General features: G+C 39.8%; 1 protein-coding gene across 1 annotated transcript in view; it reads left to right on the forward strand.

The window, feature by feature from the left end:
* Nucleotides 1-216: 216 nt before the first annotated feature.
* Nucleotides 217-17,490, forward strand: part of ITGA4 (integrin subunit alpha 4) — a 35,242-nt gene continuing 17,968 nt past the window's right edge. Inside the window, exons 1-13 of the mRNA XM_039554911.1 lie at nucleotides 217-437; nucleotides 526-647; nucleotides 6,567-6,673; nucleotides 6,768-6,897; nucleotides 8,239-8,306; nucleotides 8,955-9,084; nucleotides 12,507-12,592; nucleotides 12,925-12,984; nucleotides 13,078-13,215; nucleotides 13,889-14,000; nucleotides 15,161-15,255; nucleotides 15,630-15,720; nucleotides 17,078-17,123. Coding sequence (XP_039410845.1) covers nucleotides 253-437; nucleotides 526-647; nucleotides 6,567-6,673; nucleotides 6,768-6,897; nucleotides 8,239-8,306; nucleotides 8,955-9,084; nucleotides 12,507-12,592; nucleotides 12,925-12,984; nucleotides 13,078-13,215; nucleotides 13,889-14,000; nucleotides 15,161-15,255; nucleotides 15,630-15,720; nucleotides 17,078-17,123 — 1,370 coding nt within the window. The 5' untranslated portion in view covers nucleotides 217-252. The remainder of the gene's footprint in view (nucleotides 438-525; nucleotides 648-6,566; nucleotides 6,674-6,767; nucleotides 6,898-8,238; nucleotides 8,307-8,954; nucleotides 9,085-12,506; nucleotides 12,593-12,924; nucleotides 12,985-13,077; nucleotides 13,216-13,888; nucleotides 14,001-15,160; nucleotides 15,256-15,629; nucleotides 15,721-17,077; nucleotides 17,124-17,490) is intronic.

Consider the following 17,490-nt stretch of genomic DNA (forward strand, 5'->3'; position numbering starts at 1 on the left):
TCCGCAGCGTCCCCGGGGGCGCGGACGGGGCGGGGAGAAACCCGACCCCCGCCGCTTGGGAAGGGAGAGGGGCTGCAGCCGCGCGGGAGGAGGCGGCGGCGTGGCCGTGCGACTCCCCCATTCGGCGGGGACACCCCCAGCCCGGGCTGCGGAGAAGGCGACCCAGGGCGGGGCAGGGCGGGGCGCGGCGCGGCGCTGCCCTCTGCGAGAGGCGGGAAGCCGGCGTCGGTGCGCTGCCGGCCGGCCGGAGCCATGCGGAGCTGCGGGAGGGCGCGGGGCGCTGCGGGCTGGGCCGCCCCGCTGCTCCTGCTGTGGCAGTGCCTGCCGACGGCGCGGCCCTACAACCTGGACACGCAGCACGCGCTGCTCTTTCGCGGGAGCAACGGGACCCTCTTCGGGTACTCGGTTCTCCTGCACCGCCACGGCGAGGAGCGATGGTGAGTCCCCGGCCCGGCCGCCCCCGCGGGGCCCGTCGCGCCTTGGCCCGGCCGCGGCTCCCCTCACGCTGCCGTCTCTGCCCCGCAGGCTGGTGGCGGGCGCGCCCCGGGCCAGCTGGCCCGCCAACGCCTCGGTGGTCAACCCCGGAGCCATATTCCGGTGCTGGATCGGGGGGAACTCCAGCGGGGAGTGCGAGCAGCTCCAGCTGGGTGAGTTGGCGGTGGGGCGTGGGTGGGGAGACCGCTGCGCCGGGCGGCGGCCGGGGACCGAGGGTCGGTGCCCGCCGCGTTGCGCACACCGCTGCTCCGCTCCGCTCCGCTGCCTAACGGGTTGTGCTGGGCCCTTCTGGCTTAAACTGGCTTCTGCCTCTCGCTGAGGGGTGAGATCAGCGCTACTGCCCAAGGACTGTAGCGGCGGCATCAAGAGAAACATGCACCAAAGCTTGATTTGGGGAAGTTAGGTGTGACAGCTGCCCCTTCCCACAGCCGTTTCTCACCTTTCAGCCTCCGGGTCAAAAGCCCCATGAGAGTTTCGGTCTGACTCCCGCACTGCTCTGTGAAGAGCTAGTGCAGCTTTCAGGGCAGTGGGCGAATGCAATACTCTTGGGGATGGGAGGGCGGAAGTATATGCCTAAATCTTGTTTTCTTTGGCAAAGCCTTTCTTTCGTAGAAGCCACCCTAAAGTAACTCCGAACCACAGTTGCCTTGCTGATGGGTTCTCCCTGCTTGCAGATTTATTGAAAAATTGAGTTTCAGGGGAACAAAGCTATTTTTGACAGAATCAGTTTTTACAGGTCCTGCATTTAAGGTAACTCCTCTATCTCCACAGTCTCCATACTTAGGCGATGTAACTGGCTACACTTATCCAACTTTCAAGTGTTTGACACTTGTTAAAAAGAAGAAGGTTTTGCAATGGGTTACCGTGTGAACATGTGTGAATTGCTTTGGGCTCTCTTCCTGTCCCACTTGCATACAGAGCTGTTCACTCTATTCATATACTGTGTAGAGAATCTTCCTCAACTTTTACTCTGCCACCCTCTAACCGAGAGTATCCCATCCGTTGTTATGAGCCCAGTAAGGATTAGCGCGGGAAAGGCCCTGCTATCAGAGTATTTGAAAGCAATAGTGCGCCATGAATTGGTGGGCTGTCAGGGCAGAGCTCAGCATTCTGTGATAAAAATGGTAAAACAATTATTTCTCTACATGTCTGTGTGTAAAACTTAGAACTGACAGGTTCTGTCCAACTGTTTTGCTACAAATGGATATAAAGAGTTATGTTTTGTAGGTGGGCTACAAAAGCCTAAGATACTTCAGTGGTGTTTTTCTTACGGTCACATAAGAAAAAGACTAGCAGTTGCCACTAGAAAGAATGGCAATTAAATTTGTACCAGCCCAAGTAGCTTTTGCGGGGTTTTTTGAGTAATTTCATTCCAATACTATATCTATTGAAAAGTTATACATAAATAAGAGCTTTTTTTTTTTTCTGACTGCTTGTTTGTGAGAGGAGGCTTGCAAAAAGTCAAAGAGGTCAACTAAAGTGAAATAGAATATGCTGAGAGTCAGTAAACCCCTGTTCTTGGATTGGTGGTAAAAATAGTCCTTTACTGTGTGAGGAAAGGAAAGGAAGGCTTGAAAGTTTCAGGTTCTTTCAAAACCACGCACATCTGCAGTGCCTCTCAATTTACTCATTTAGCCAATGGAGAAACAAAAGCTCCAAAGAAATAATATGATGGGTTTTTCCTCAATAGCTTAGGGGATTCTAAGTGAAATGATGCAACAGGCATATGAAAATGTTTATGTGGTTCCAAAGGCTTAAGTTAACATGGCCTCTATTCCCAGGTTCAGAGGCTGCAGGTTTACCCAATGTAGTTTACTGTCCTGTCCTTTTTAAAAAAGTAGTTGCACCACATGAGATTTTTGCAAACTGTAGATTTTCTTTACTGCTAGATGACATCTTTGCATCACTGAGGTTCATCTGTAGCATTTCTGAAGTTAAATAGATGCTGAAAAGAAGTGCTGTATTGTAAAACAGGTCAATGAGGTCAATGAAGAAGCCAGAGGCAGCTGTGGTGCATGGGATGTGAACGAAGTGGGGTAGTATCTGAGGTCACAGAAATACACAAGGGAACTTGCAATTACAAAGCAGAACTTAATTGTCTCTCATCTAACTCATTCAAGTTTGGGTTCTGATCTCACAGAATAGGGAATTTCCTTAGAAAAATGTGTGGCGATATATTACACTGCTGAACAGGCACAATGAAAATTAAGTGTTTCTATCTTGCTCTTAAATTATTGAAATCACATTTTGTTCTGGTAAAAGCATGTTTGAGGTGGTAAGTTTCTAATTATAAGTCATAAAAACGTGGAGGTGATAACAGGCAATAGAAGTGACTTCCCAAATGTTGGGCTTCTGTAATAAATGGATGTGAATTACTTAGAGACGTAATTATGTTAAAATACTTTGTGTTTCTTTTTCGCTAAAGTGGCCTTGAAACTGGCATAACTAATTAATGAAGGATTCATGAACAATTAGGAAGCCTTTGATCACACAAAACTGCTGTTGTATTTTTATATGTCACAAGTTCCTATCTGCTTCTTCAGTTGCAAGAGTTGCTGGGAATAGTCTTATGCTGCAGTCACGACAGTGTCTGGGATAACTCATTCAGACATATTTTAGAGAATTTTAATGTTGTTCAAGGTGTTGCAGGCCCTGGGCTGGTTGAAGAGCTGAAAAGAGCCGTGAGTTTCACTAGCAAGTCTTTGTCTTCCTAGCCTCTTACTGGCACTTTTGTATCTCTCTCTGACTGATGAATAGAAAAGTTTTCAGAGTCTCTTTTCGAGTTCTAGTACCTCTGTTTATGGTATCAAGTGTTCCAGACTGCAGACTTATTTGTATTTGGAGTATTTTTAAATAATGGCTTATGTTAGATGCAGAAGCTTGTAATCAAACTTCAGGCACAAACACAAAATACAGTGCTTCAGGCTGAAGCACTAACTGTCCATCTTCTAGTCTTGAATTTCACATCCTTGCCCATGTCAGTTTGGGGTAGTCACAGAGTATGGCAGAGGAACTTACACAAAGTTCTTTGGACATTTTGACCTATTGAATTTTGGACTTACAAAATGTTACAGAAATTCTTCAATAGCACTGGCTCTCAGATTTGAAACAGTGATTGACTGGCTAAAGTATATAGGAAACAATATGTGCTATTTTCCATCCAGTCTAAAGAAAGAATTAGTTTTAACTACAAATGAATGCAGGAAATTTAGCGCATACCGTTTAACATAAGGCCAGAAAGCTCTGCCTGCAGTTTCAGTCTTTCTCCCTTCCTTTAAGTCTGTGCTACAATTAACCTGTGAACAAATTGCCCTCTAGCTCCCCCAGCTGAATCATTACAATGGTAAAGTGAGCAGTTAATGGTTTTCCCCAAAAGGCAGAGCTGTGTTTGTTCAACTTTGATTTTGGTAAGTTTGGTTTTTGGTAGTTTGGCTTTTTTATGTCGCTTGCATTGCTCATACCTTGCAAGTGATCTCTTTCAAATAGCCTTACCTATTCCAAGGAATATGAGATCTTCTGGACCTAGGTCTGTTACAGAAGTATGGAAAAAGGTGTCACTTAAAAATGTTTTGGGTAGAAGTCGTTTGAGGGGTGTAAGACAGATAAAACCTGTCAGATCTGTTAAAAGAGAAGATATTTCCTGGGTGAGTAAAAGTAGACTCTGAGACCCTGACATCTGGAGCAGGATATCAGAAGGCTTATCGCCTTTGCAGTAGGCTTTGTAGTTTTCATCAGTTAGCAGGAGGACCAGAGGAGTTCTTGGGGGATAAAATGGATCATGAGAGTCTGTTGGGCATGGAAAACACTGGAGCAAGTTATATAAAACTGGTTTCTCAGACGACATTGCAAACCTCTGTATAATAATCCTTGAGGCCAAAACCAGAAGTGGCTTTATAAGTTGTGACCTTATTTATATGCAGTTGCATTGTTTCTGTGGATGTGTTCAGTGGGGATTATAGCAGGAGTGTATCTTCCAGCTGTGTAATGTACACAGGCATGGGCAATTACTTATTTCTCAGTGACTTTATGACAGCACGTGCTTCTTTTCCCTGAGGCAACCAAGCTGCCATGTCCTCTTGAGCTTATGCAGTGCTGCTCTGTTGCTTGTGCAGAGAACTGCATTTTCTCATTTGATAAAGCTTTTATAATGTCATACCCTGAGCAGGGACTCATCAGGGTGTCTGGGATGTCAAGTTATCACTTCTCTCTCCCACAAAGGTCTGTAATTTTCAAGGTGGTTGAATACTTGCCAGCCAGAGAAAGAGAGGAAACATAAGGCAGCAGGTCAGCAGAGGGCCAAAATAATTCTGACTCAACATATACTGGAGCAAAGGAAAAGGGGATTGCAATCCAATGAGTGTCAAGGAATGGTGGTGCTTTTTCTTTTTACAAACCTCTGAAACAGGCACAGAAATGAAGCACTAAGGCTGAACTTACTCATCTCTCACATCATCATTTTCTGGTTTTATTTGATTTACTGATAAAAAGTCTTAATTGCTTGGGATCTAAATTCATTGCCCTGATCTTCTCTACTTCCATTTCCTGCAAATCCACATAGAAGCAAGTCCCAGGTAAGTCATTGTTATAAGAGGATGGAATGCATTGCTAGAAGGGAGTTACCAAAGTGCCTTTTGCAGTTCAAAGGAGGACTAATTCTTACATGTGGGAGTGTAATGGAGTTTTCTTTTCTGAGGAGATTTCAATCAGGTTAACATGCTCTATAATTCATGCAAACTATGGAAATGTCTCCCTTAGGAAGTGAGAAGTTTTCCATGACGTAACTCCAAAATTCAATTCCAAAACTAAATTCTAAACTTGTTTCTGAAAAGTGGTATATATTTAGTACATGGAATTTCCTATCTCTGACATTAGCCAATAGGATAATCTATGTATTCATTTAAACTCTCTAATGCATTGGACAGTAATAAATGCCAGTTCTGCTGTCAGCACGGGTGTTTTGTTTGGTGGGTTAATTGTTGAAGGCTTTTTGGTGGGGCAAGGAGTGAGAAGGTGTGGGGTGTGATTTATTTTTTCCATGCAAACAATGTCCCATCAGCATTAGCACTCTGTGGTCTGTACTGGCATCCTCTTCAGGGTAACTAAACTCACCCTTAAACCTCAAATATTTTGGGTTCACCTGTAACTATTCAATCTGAGAAAGTCTTAAAAATTATGCAAAAGAATTTGTTCAAATGACGTAATGTGTTTCTTTATTTTATAAGATTTTTTTTTTCCATGAACTGACATGCTGATGCATGGAAGGTACTGATTCAATAATTTGATTAATGCTTATTCATACAAACATCTTAAAAATTAAAAGCTTGCTTTATATAACTTAGAATAAATGTGTAGCTTCTCCTTATCCTGGGGACCATTACTACTTTCCAGAAGAAAGCAAATACTTGCTAACTTAGCAATACTGTAGCCTTTTGGGGTGTGGGGGCAGAGTTAGAAGAAATTTGCATGTATTCTCTCAAGGTTTTAAAAAATAACTCTTCTTAAGAACAAACACTAAGAGCTGCTGGTGAATAAGTGCAACAGTGAAAGGAGAATGCAGAACATGCATAGGTGATGATCTGGCACCCCCAGTATAGAGATTGCAGATATACAACCTTTATTTGATAGCCATTTGCAATAGAGATTGTTTTAAGGTCTGCTATCAACAGATATGTAGTTGGAGAGATGTTTGCTTTAGACTAGAGTTTAGGTGGCACTCACAGGTGTTACTTGTGTTTCTTATGAACTTTTAGGCTGAAGAACACTTACAGAGACAGCCTTCACCAAAACTGAGTGTAATGTCACTTTCTATCTTAGTAATGATGGAGAAGCCAATCCTCCGTGCCAGCCTATCACATTCAGAGCCAGTATGCTCCCTTTGGCTACCCACAATCATACCTTTGCTCAAGAAGAAAGTAGGAAATCTACATGACCTGTGTAAGACAGAGACAGAGGTCAGATCCACCAAATCCGAATTACTGCATTGTCCCCCCAGAGTTCTTGGGTGCTCCCGTTAGCCACCACATTGTTCTTCACTTCTCCCTCTGCTCAGAGCATTGGTCCTTGTCTCCTAGGCAACCCCAGTGGAGAGCGCTGTGGGAAGACTTGTTTGGAAGAGCGTGATAATCAGTGGCTGGGTGTCAGCTTGTCGAGGCAACCAAAGGAAAGCGGCTCTATCGTCGTATGTATTAACCATTGGATCTGCGTGTCTTGGTCAGACTGCAATGGCCTTTCGCATGCTTCCGTGTCAAATGCTGTCTGTTTTATATCCATAGGCTTGTGGACATAGATGGAAAAATGTGTTTTATGTGAAAAATGAACACAAACTGCCACATGGTATTTGTTTCGCCATCCCTTCTGATTTTCGAACTGAGCTGAGCAGGAGAATATGCCCATGCTATATAGGTAAGCAGAATGCTTGAGTCCTTTTGTAGGGAAGGGTGAGATACACAATTGGATGGTACAGTTTGTGAAAAGCCTGTGTTGCTCTGAGCAGGTGTTCTGCAGCCAAAGGTTTGGGGGCTGAGTGCTGATTATATGAGCCCAGTTTGTGATGTAAAGATGTTTATCAGTTTAAAGAAAAACTGCTTTCAAAAGTCAAAAAAAATTTATATATAATAACAGGGCATCAGAATAGCTTTTCCCTGGACTGCATTGCTGAAGGATGTGTGCTTCTCAAAAACAGGCCAGTAGAGGACATCCTCCTTTCCTTTACTCTTGTCATTTGCTTGCTCTGCTCGGGAGAGTCACACAGCAGAGCAGCAGAAATACCTGCAAGTGATTGTTGCCATCTGTTCCTTAGCCTTTGATACAAAGGTGCGGTGGTGCTTGTCACAGCATGTGTCCTTGTCCCTTACTTGCCTTCTGCCAAGCCTGCTGCTGTGGCATGAGACCTTCAGGGGTCTTTCCTCAGAGAACTTCAGGAGCAGAATAAGAGTCAAGACCTGAAGCTAATAAATGATTCCATCCATGCTTTTCCATTCTTATCTACCACCCACCCAGGAGAGCAATCTCGTGCCCTGATCTCATGCCCCTGTGTCTTGCCCAGTGCAAGGATCAGCTGATAATCTGACCTTTCTGTGCAGAGAGTGATGCCATCAAACATCCCACTGCTGGCTTTGGAGAATGTTACAAGGGATGGTGAAACCATGCTTTTATCTTTAGAGACTTTAGGTGTACAAATCTATGTATGGAATGAAGGGTATCCTGATGGCAGGCAGTCAGCAAAGAATTGCAGGAAACCAGAGCTGGGACAGAGTGTTGGATTGCTGAGGATGAAAGCAATATGTCAAAGATGGCCATAAAACGAACACTTCATGGCACCAGTGGAGCACAGGGCAAGTTCTGTCAAGATACGTAATCCTGTCAGTCAGAGTGTGCCAGAATTACAAAGTGGAAGGGTATCCAGATGTGGTGCTGAAACTATTTGGCTGTTTCATTCATGGAACAATTTTGAAAGGAAAGTATAGCCTTTAAGGTCACAACATTTCAAAGGCAGGTATGATCAAGTGATACATAGTGTTTTGAGTTTGTTACAATACTATATTGCACCCAAAGGCCATAGAGTGGAAACCAGTGTTTTTAGTGTTATTACAGAACTGACAACCAACTTTTTGGGGGATGGGGGGATTGTGGTTTTTTGGTTTTTTTTTCCCTAAGTTGTCTCAACTTCTGTCAAAGGCCTGGTAACAAAACTCTGGAACTACATGCTTCTCATCCTTTTTAATATTTCTTGCCTATTCCCAGATCATGCACGAAAGTTTGGAGAAAACCATGGGTCATGTCAGGCTGGAATGTCTAGTTTTTACATTGAGGTGTGTATTAAAGATACCAAACGTCGCTCTGTTTATATACTGACTTTTATGTATAATATGTAAAAGTGTATACGTAAATGCAAACATCAACGCCGTATTTTATTGGGGGAGGGAAAAATCACTTTTCTAATTTTTTTTTAATTGAATCTTGCTATGACTTGCATGATAATTCCCAAGTAAGCTTTTAACTTTTATTCCCAAGAATACTTTTACACCTTACTGAATGCAAAGTTATTTTTCATCTGGAAAAAAGGCATGGATATAGCAGAGGATGAAATTTTATTATTTTCTTTAATCTGCTTGATGTAACATTAGTAATGCTTACCTTCTTGCTTTACAGAGTAATACTCTATATTATTTAATCTCCATTCCACCCTAAGATTGTAATTTCTAAAAAACTCCTTTGAGAAGAGAATATCCTGTTTGTTTTTGTTCTTACAGTTCAAAGCTTTTAATAACCATATTTTTACAAAGTCTGGAAAATATTATCTGTAATCTAGTGGTAAACCACAGTGCTGAGCCAGATGCATCTCCAGTAGCATTTCATGGAATTCACAGGAGACCTAAAGAAAAGCATTTTACTTGTTTTGCTTATTTTCATGAATATTTCAGTGTGAATAACATGGCTTTGTTTTACTTTTCTTTTAGGACTTAATTATAATGGGAGCCCCTGGATCATTTTATTGGACTGGTTCTGTTTTTGTATACAATACAACTGCGAATACAATCCACGCTTACACAGATTCAAATAACCAAGTAAAATTTGGCAGTTATCTAGGTACTTAAAATATTTAATACTTTACTAAAATATAAGCTAAATAGCTGGTCTTGGGATGAGTGCACAGTGTTTTTCAGTGTTTTCACTATTAACCCCAGAAGCAATGGTTTTAAAGATGTGTTCTGATTTTGTTAAATATTATTGAATTATAAGGCTTCCTCTCTGTTCTTTTTATGAGGAAACTTCTCCAACATTGGATTTCTGTTCTTATCATCTCTCCACTGACTTTTAATCATTTCTTGATTTAGAAGGTAGAGATGCTTCTGATTAGCAATGGTTTTCACTTCACTCTTAAGTCCGAAATGCTGCCAAGAGCTTTCACAGAAAAAGACAATGATTTTACATATAAGAAAAATCTGAAAAGATTGTTACAGTGAAAGCTGCAAGCAAGTCTTAATTGCATTGTCAATAAGGGGAAGTATGCTATGACCTTTAGAGACAAAGTTTCCTCCAATAGTTTTTTTTTTTTTTTCTTTTTTATTCCAAACATATCTTGGTCTAGATATGTGGGAAGGCAAACCTCATCTATGAATGTCTGCAACCAAGGCCATGAAGTTCTATTCGTGTACCTATATCCAAGTGACAAGCTGAATTTAGGGCTACAGTTTGGAAAGGTTTATTCCAGAAAACATCAGCAGCTTCAGTCATTTCACAAACACTAAGAAAAGCTCATCTTTCCTTTCTGAAGTCCTGAGCAAGAATATTTTTGCTTGTGACCATTGGTTTTAGCGTTTTCCCATTCAGAGTTCCGGTTCACGTGGATAAACATTTCCTGTTTCTGATTCCACTCCTCTGACAATAGGAAGTTGGCATATGTTATGAAATAGCTGTTGTGAAACATAGGAACTAACTAACACTTCAGAATTCAGTTCTGAGCTGCAAAGGCCGCAGTGCCTCTGCGGGAAAGTCAAGCAAAAGAGAAGCTGTGTCGTAAAAGGGGATCAGGCACGCAGATCCTTAGGGTCAACCAGTAGCACTTCTAACCTTTCACAGGACAAAAGAAAAGCTTCAGAGAATGCTCCAGCTTTCCAGTAATAATCAGCAGAAAAACTACTGCACCTGTCTGGGGAAAAAAGTGCATTCCAGATTTCTGCTTCTACAAGTATAAGAACGAGAATTTCTGTAATGAATGAGTCAAATCATTGACAGCCAGAAGCCAGATACAGGCAAATGGGTGAAAACCTGCATAAGGACGATGTTGGAGAGAGTGTAAGGAAGGCCTTTCCACACAAATGTGGTCTCTCTTAGTTTCCTTGGCCATCCAGAACATGAAATCAGCTGGAGTTTGCTTCCAAATACTGCTCTAGTGATCTGGAGCATGTTGGCTCAGCACAGCCATATGTCTTCTAAACTTGCCCTTCTACAGGAAAGTAAAGAAGGGCACCATTAACTCATCTGTGTGTCTTTACAGTAGCAGCTGTGATAAACCTTGAATTTTGCATTTTCATGCTATACTTTAACCTCTGCTTCCTTCCTTCATAATAATCCATAGTGTGGTTGAAAGAATTTAAAGGTACCTTTCTTCCCCTCCCTCAGCTTCTGTCCCATCTTTGTGATTGTTGAAAATAAAAACTTGTTCAGGGTTAATTCTGTTACCAAATTTTCTTTTTAGAAGTCTGAGTTTGTTTTTTCCTTAAGTAATGAATAAAATTATCCCTACCAAGTGGTGGAAGAGTGTGACCAGAGTGTAATTCAAGCACACGATTAGATAGAATTATCTATTTACTCTGTTCTTCTTCTGGTAGGGACAAAGAAGTTGGCATCTTTATTTATGTTTTTCATGACACTGTTAAAGAGTAATAATTAAGAAACTAGAGACTACAGGAAGTGCAAACGTATTGTAGCATTTTCCATATGTTGGAAGAAACAAAGCTGTTCATGTACCAGACAACTGAAAGAAAGAAGGAGCTTAGAAAGACATTCGTAATACATAACTCTAGGTAATATTTTCTTCACTACTTCAGTTTCTACCCTTGGAGAATTGTAACTGATTTTTATAAAAGGAATTTTCTAAGTTACTCAGTCTTTCAAATCAGCTGGCCCTGATGAAAGAGTAACCTACAGTAATTAACAAAGTGCCTTAAAGAAATCATAAAGTAAAAGACAGTTCCTTTTAGAAATCTGAGGATGACAAGTAACATTTCAGAAAACTGAAACTGTAGTAAAGGTAAAGAGAAGAAAACTATGGAGTTGGAAATAAAACTTCGTTTCTCTATGCCTTTCAATTTAAAGTGTCAGTTATGTGATTTCCCCTCCCCTGCCAAACATTCTCATACCATTAAAGAAAAATGAGGACTATGCGATTACTGTAATTTTTGTGTATGTTTGGCTTTTTTTTTTAAGTTCTTAAGAATTTGTAATGTTTAAACTTTAGCAAAACCAAAATAACTAGAAAATAAATGACAGAGGAGGTAAATTAAGGTTTATACTTAATTTTTTGTTGAGTAAATAAAAACTAGGTGTTGACCTTCAAGTGATAAATTTCCCTGTTCATCTCTTTTAGCTTAAAATATGAAAAGAAAAAGGTGTCTTAATGGGAACTTGAATTCTAGGCAGTTATCTTCACAGATGAAAGATTCAAGGCTTGTTCTCATCTATCCAAGATGATTTTTCCATTTTCTCTGCGTGCTGTGAACATCGGCAGTCATTCAGTAAATGCAAGAGTAGCAGAATATGTTATCTGTCTTTCCTGTTTCAGCTGAGCTGTAATGTATTCTGGAAAGAGTAAGGATGACTTGTGCAGCTACAGGTTAAGATGTTAGCCTTTGTTTTGCCATTCTGTGTCTGGATGTCTGCAGCAAAATATGATCCTGTTTAAGATCTGTCTCCACACACAGAAAGGCTTTGGAATGTTGATTTATTTACAAAAGCTACTGTAATTGTTTTTTATTACATAATCAGGCTTTTGCAATTCGTTCCTGACATTTTCATGTGTTGTGTCCATGGTGCTCTGTGTGTGTATGTGCATCTAGAAGTAGCACTGCATTTAATTTTTCTTCAATCCACCTACAATAGTCAAAGCGTAACAATTGAATCAAGTATTACGACATTGTAGTGCATGTACTTTTGATCATTTTTATTTGTATTAATAATATGGACACCTGACCCATTGCAGAATATGCATTAACAGAAGGTGTTTGCAATTTATTTTATTTTCCTTTGAAGTATGGCAGATAATTGAGTTCTTGGGAAGAAATTAGTGTTTCTGACACTTTTTCTTGCTTGATGGAACTTACTGTTTGTATTGACCTTTTACTTGCACTTCAAAAACTTTCTGTTCTTTTTACATTGCTCACTTGTGTGAGGTCTGAATGTCAGACTTACAAAAATTTACGGTGTTGACAGATTTTATACAGCATGCTCCCATTCTTTCTTTGTTATGTAGCATTTCCAGTATTGAATAGTGCATTTCTAATTTGCAGGATATTCTGTTGGAGCAGGACATTTTCTGACACCATCCAGTACAGAAGTAGTTGGAGGGGCTCCCCAACAGGAGCAGACTGGTAAAGTAAGTGATTGTGATATTGTTTTGAAGACTATAACCACACAAAAACACTCATGATCTTCCAATTTAGATTAATATATTAAAGACAGGTATCAGATACGACTTCTCATGGGGGGGAAAAGTTGAAGAAGGAACTAGTGTAGATAGTCTAGGTAACATTGATATGAACTATGGTGTTAAAAAAAGGTGTGCAGGTAGGAAATAGGGGATAGCTGTACTTTGTGATATTGTGCATTGTTTTGCTGATTCTGTAGCACCTGCTGTAGAGAAAACACTGAGAAGTATTTCAGATTACAGTTTTCTGAATGCCACTTTTATTTTTTTTTTCATTTTAGGCATATATTTTTAGCATTGAGAAGCAACTAAATATCCTATTTGAACTAAGGGGTAAAAAGGTAAATGTTTTGTATTACTTTTCTGCACCTTGTAACTTCTAGCACATCTTCATCAAAATTCAAAAATAATAATGATTTCTTGTCTGCACACAGCTTGGTTCTTACTTTGGAGCTTCAGTCTGTGCTGTGGACCTGAATTCAGATGGCTTCTCAGACTTACTAGTTGGTGCTCCAATGCAAAGTACCATCAGAGAAGAGGGAAGAGTTTATGTCTATATTAATTCAGGTTCTGTAAGTATTTTCTCTTAAAAACACATGGCAACACAGCCGTTCTGGTTTAACAGGCGAAGAGGAAGAGTTTTCCTCTCTTCGTATCCAATATTTCAGGATATGGGAAAAGCAGCAGTAGAGCTGTGATGACTACCCAGGAGGCGTGCATAACACACCCCCAAAGGCTGTGGTGTCAGCTGTAGCGCAGTTACTCACAGCAGTGTTGGAACTGAAGACAGACTGGGTTAGTTTCCTAGGAGCTGTAGGTGGTGACAGCCTGTCGCTGCAGCCCCTTTCCAAGCTCTCCTCCACTACTGTGCTTCTCGCTGAACTGCCGTGTGAAGAACAGCTGATTAAGCCCTTCAGAAACAAACAAGGAATGAAACATTTGCCTGCTGTTACTGGTACCTGTCAGGAAAGCGACTGGTACTCCTCAGCTTTGCAAATAAAGTGACTGGACAGATCATGCATTAAAATTAGCTTCTTTTTTCTGAGGTTCAGTAGTGGAAGTGCAATCACTTTAATATTCTTACACTAAATACCATAAAATATGTTTGAAAATGCTTGCTTCTACTCCAAGGAATTTGGTGGGATTATATATGTACTATCCAAGGCAGTTTTAACATTTTGAGTGATGTTCCAGGTCACCTGGAAGATGCTCTGTTAATGTGCCATTGACTCTGTTTTCCTTCAGGGAGCAAAGATGGTAGAACTGAACATAGAGCTCAGTGGGAGTGACTCCTATGCAGCGAGGTTTGGAGAGTCCATAGCCAATCTAGGAGACATAGATAATGATGGCTTTGAAGGTAAGAATACAAAGAAAACCAATTTCTCAAAAGAGAAATTGGGTAATATAAAGTATTTCTTCTGTAGTAATTAAAAAGCAGAGCAGAGCCAACTTCTTTAATGATCTAAACCATCAGTATCAGCCCTGTAAAGATAATGGTGTGTGTGTTGGTGTAGAATCTGACCTCAAGAATGTGCGTGTAATTTTAATTGGCATGATTTTAACTTGACTGTCCCATTTTCCTCTCACCAGTAGAGAGACATAATGTGTTTTGTGTTCTTTAGTTACCACAGTATGGATTCAGTCAATGTGGATTCAATCAGGGAATTGTTCAGTAAAACCAAACAGTCAGAAGCTTTGTGTTTCTTGTGACTTTGGTTTGGTGCAGCATAAAGTATTTCTGATTTGCAGGTAATTCAGGTTTTGCTTATTTGTAAATGCAAGTTTGCAGTTATTAATAGTGACTTTCAAGATGGTTTAATAACCTCCCCCCCTCCCCCCCTCTCTCCCCTGGCTATTTCAACCATGGGGGTTTTTGGTAAGGGCTGTTGAGGATGGATTGGTGAGTAGGTACATTCATTCAGTTTGTTATGAGTTGCTGCACCCCTCTGGGGTTAAGTAATCTAGGCATAAAACATATCCCTTTGTACCAACCAGCTACCTTCATTTCCTCGTTAAATGCCTTTTCAAGCTCATTATTGACCGTTATGGACATTTCTTAGAAAAATAAATGGTTCATTTTGGCACTTTATAATTAGAGTACTGTATTTCAGTAACCTAACCTATGTGGGAAGAGCAGGAAAACCATCACTGTTCCATGAATACAAGGCTTTTTTTTTTTTCTTTTTGTAAAGATCATGATAATTTTGGCTATTTGCATGGTAACCTTTTAACCTCTTAAAGGTCAAAATTAGTATTGCTAGAAATAGACTTCATCTTTAGCATAATAGCTGTATTTGATTGTTGCTTTTCATACATAGTAACTAAGGTAGAATCAGATTACTGGTCTGTTTTGGTTTATATCTTTGTTTGCTTGTATCTATGTTCAACACTGCCTTTGAATTCAGGCAAGTGAATCGGGTCTGGCATTGCATGCATCATCAGGATTTGCATTTCTTTTAACTGTTCCTTGTTCATATTTCCTAGTGAACTGATCATTGCTAAATTTTTTTTCCACAGATGTGGCAATTGGGGCTCCGCAAGAAGATGATCTAAAAGGGGCTGTTTATATATACAATGGGAGGAAAGATGGAATAACACCATCATTTTCACAGGTGTGCTTTTTCAATGCAAAATACCCAATACAGAAAAACCCTAAGTTTAAATCTTAGAGGGTTTTTGCTTCATTTAACGCTGACCATCTGAAGGACTTTAAAAGACTTCAGAAAATTTTTACATGGTCTGTGATTTCCAGTCATAACATAACCTGTAAGAGTGAAAAAAATTGTTTTGGGGGGCTTTAGACAAGGTTTATGGGATTTTACATATTCAGTAATTGAGGAATATTATTTTCAGGGTTATACTTTCACAGTTAAGTCCATAACTGCATTCAGCAGCAGGATTGTTGTGCTAACATTTTTCACTGGAAATTGTAACTCAGAGATTAGTTTTCCAAGAATAATTTTCTCTTTTATGTTTTTCTTCTCAGAGAATACAAGGACAAGAAGTCAGTAATTCTTTAAGCATGTTTGGACAATCCATATCAAGTGGCATTGATGTAGATAACAATGGTTATCAAGGTAAATTAAACAATTTTGTTTATTTTTCATTTTTAAAAGAATATAAATTCATAGGGAACAACCCTACTGTGCTACTTGATACTTTTAACAAAAGCAGAATCTGTTATTGAGATGACATGTCACATCTCATATTTTAGGAAGAAAAAAGAAGAGGTAAAGCTGAGGCCAAGCAGTCAGTTTTCACGGTCATCTAACTATTATTTAAGGCCTGATAACAATGTAATAGTATGATCATAGTGCACAAAGAGGAAGAGAAATGTGATTTATATTTTTAAAGTAGCCATCTCATCTGATAATGTCACAGTGAGCTGGTTTGGGCACTGGAAGCGTGTTTGTTGTCCAGACTGGTGTGCTAACCTAAATGTATTGCTGGCCTTCCCAGAGTCTGGATTTTGACAGGAGTCATGGGCTCCTTGACTCTGAGTGAGCAACACTTTAACCTCACATAGGGCTCATGGCTGTGAATTAAGACCATTGTGGTGTTCTTGTGGCCATGACAAAGTAATGTTAATTTGGTGTAAAACAACTTCACTTTTTCCAAGTATATATTAATTGCTTTTTACATTTCATCAAAACATTTTGACATTTTGCAGACAAGTGTGATGTCAGGGCAGGTATGTCTGTCTGGCTCTTGTGGATGTAAAATCACAAGGTTACCATGAATTGTGTGTCGTATATTTGGCTCTGTCCACAGAAATGTTATCCAGGTTAATTTGTAATGCTGGGCTAAAAGGTAAGTTACAAGTAGTTTGCTGTCAGGTCAGCTGTTGGTTACTAATCTGGAAGTCACATCCTCAGGCCCTTACAGTTATCTGACAATTTACTTTCGCTACCTCATTTGAGAGGTATATGTACTGTCTATATTTATTTCCTTCTTGCACGGTTAGGTGTCAGTCTGGAGTAAAGTAAATACTTTTTTCTATCTCTCTCTATGTATAATTTCATACATAAATAGAGATAAGCAATTCTGCTTTATATATATATATATATATAAATATATATATATAAAACAATGTGCATGTATAGCAATATTGAATATCTGGATGGAGAAGAAGGCAAGTATCTCCTATTTAGCTGAATTGTCCTTCAGTATCAACCACCTAAACTGCTTTTCTTTGATTAAGAAATCAAATCATCACATTATCAATATCTGCAAGTCCAGGAAATTAGCATGCATCATTAATGGACAGTGGACAAGTATTTGAGGAACCATCTTTGAGTATTAGCATACCCCTTTTAATAAAAAAAGGGAAACTGGTGTTTTTATGACCAAAAGGTGAATACGCTATAACGTGCTTGTACCTGACAAGTAATTCCTGTTGACAAATTGTGCTTATTGATATTTTTTTTTGTGCAGATGTAGCCGTTGGTGCATTTTTCTCTGATTCTGCTGTGGTGTTGAGGTGAGATTGCTCCATTTCAGTGCTTTTGAAGACCATATAATTTAACTCAATTTTTTAAGTGCAATTTAATAAAACTCAGTAGTGTAATTTAACCTCATTATATTCTTGATGTCTTGAACTTCAGTCATTAGGCTCTAGAAGGCTCTACAAATGAAACATTTAAATAAACACCTTGAAAAAATGAAAACATCATTCTGAAACTTACTGAGACAACAAATAATGTACATAGAACAATTTGTAACTATCTGAAAAATGCAGATAACTTCAAAATTATAATTCTAAAATATAAAAATAGATTGTCAGAGATGGTTAGTTTTTGCAGCTATTTCTGGCCACTATTTGTGAACACTTACTCTTTTCTATTCGT

The sequence above is a fragment of the Corvus cornix genome, chromosome 7 (genome assembly GCF_000738735.6).
Source record: "Corvus cornix cornix isolate S_Up_H32 chromosome 7, ASM73873v5, whole genome shotgun sequence".
Taxonomy (NCBI): Eukaryota; Metazoa; Chordata; class Aves; order Passeriformes; family Corvidae; genus Corvus; species Corvus cornix.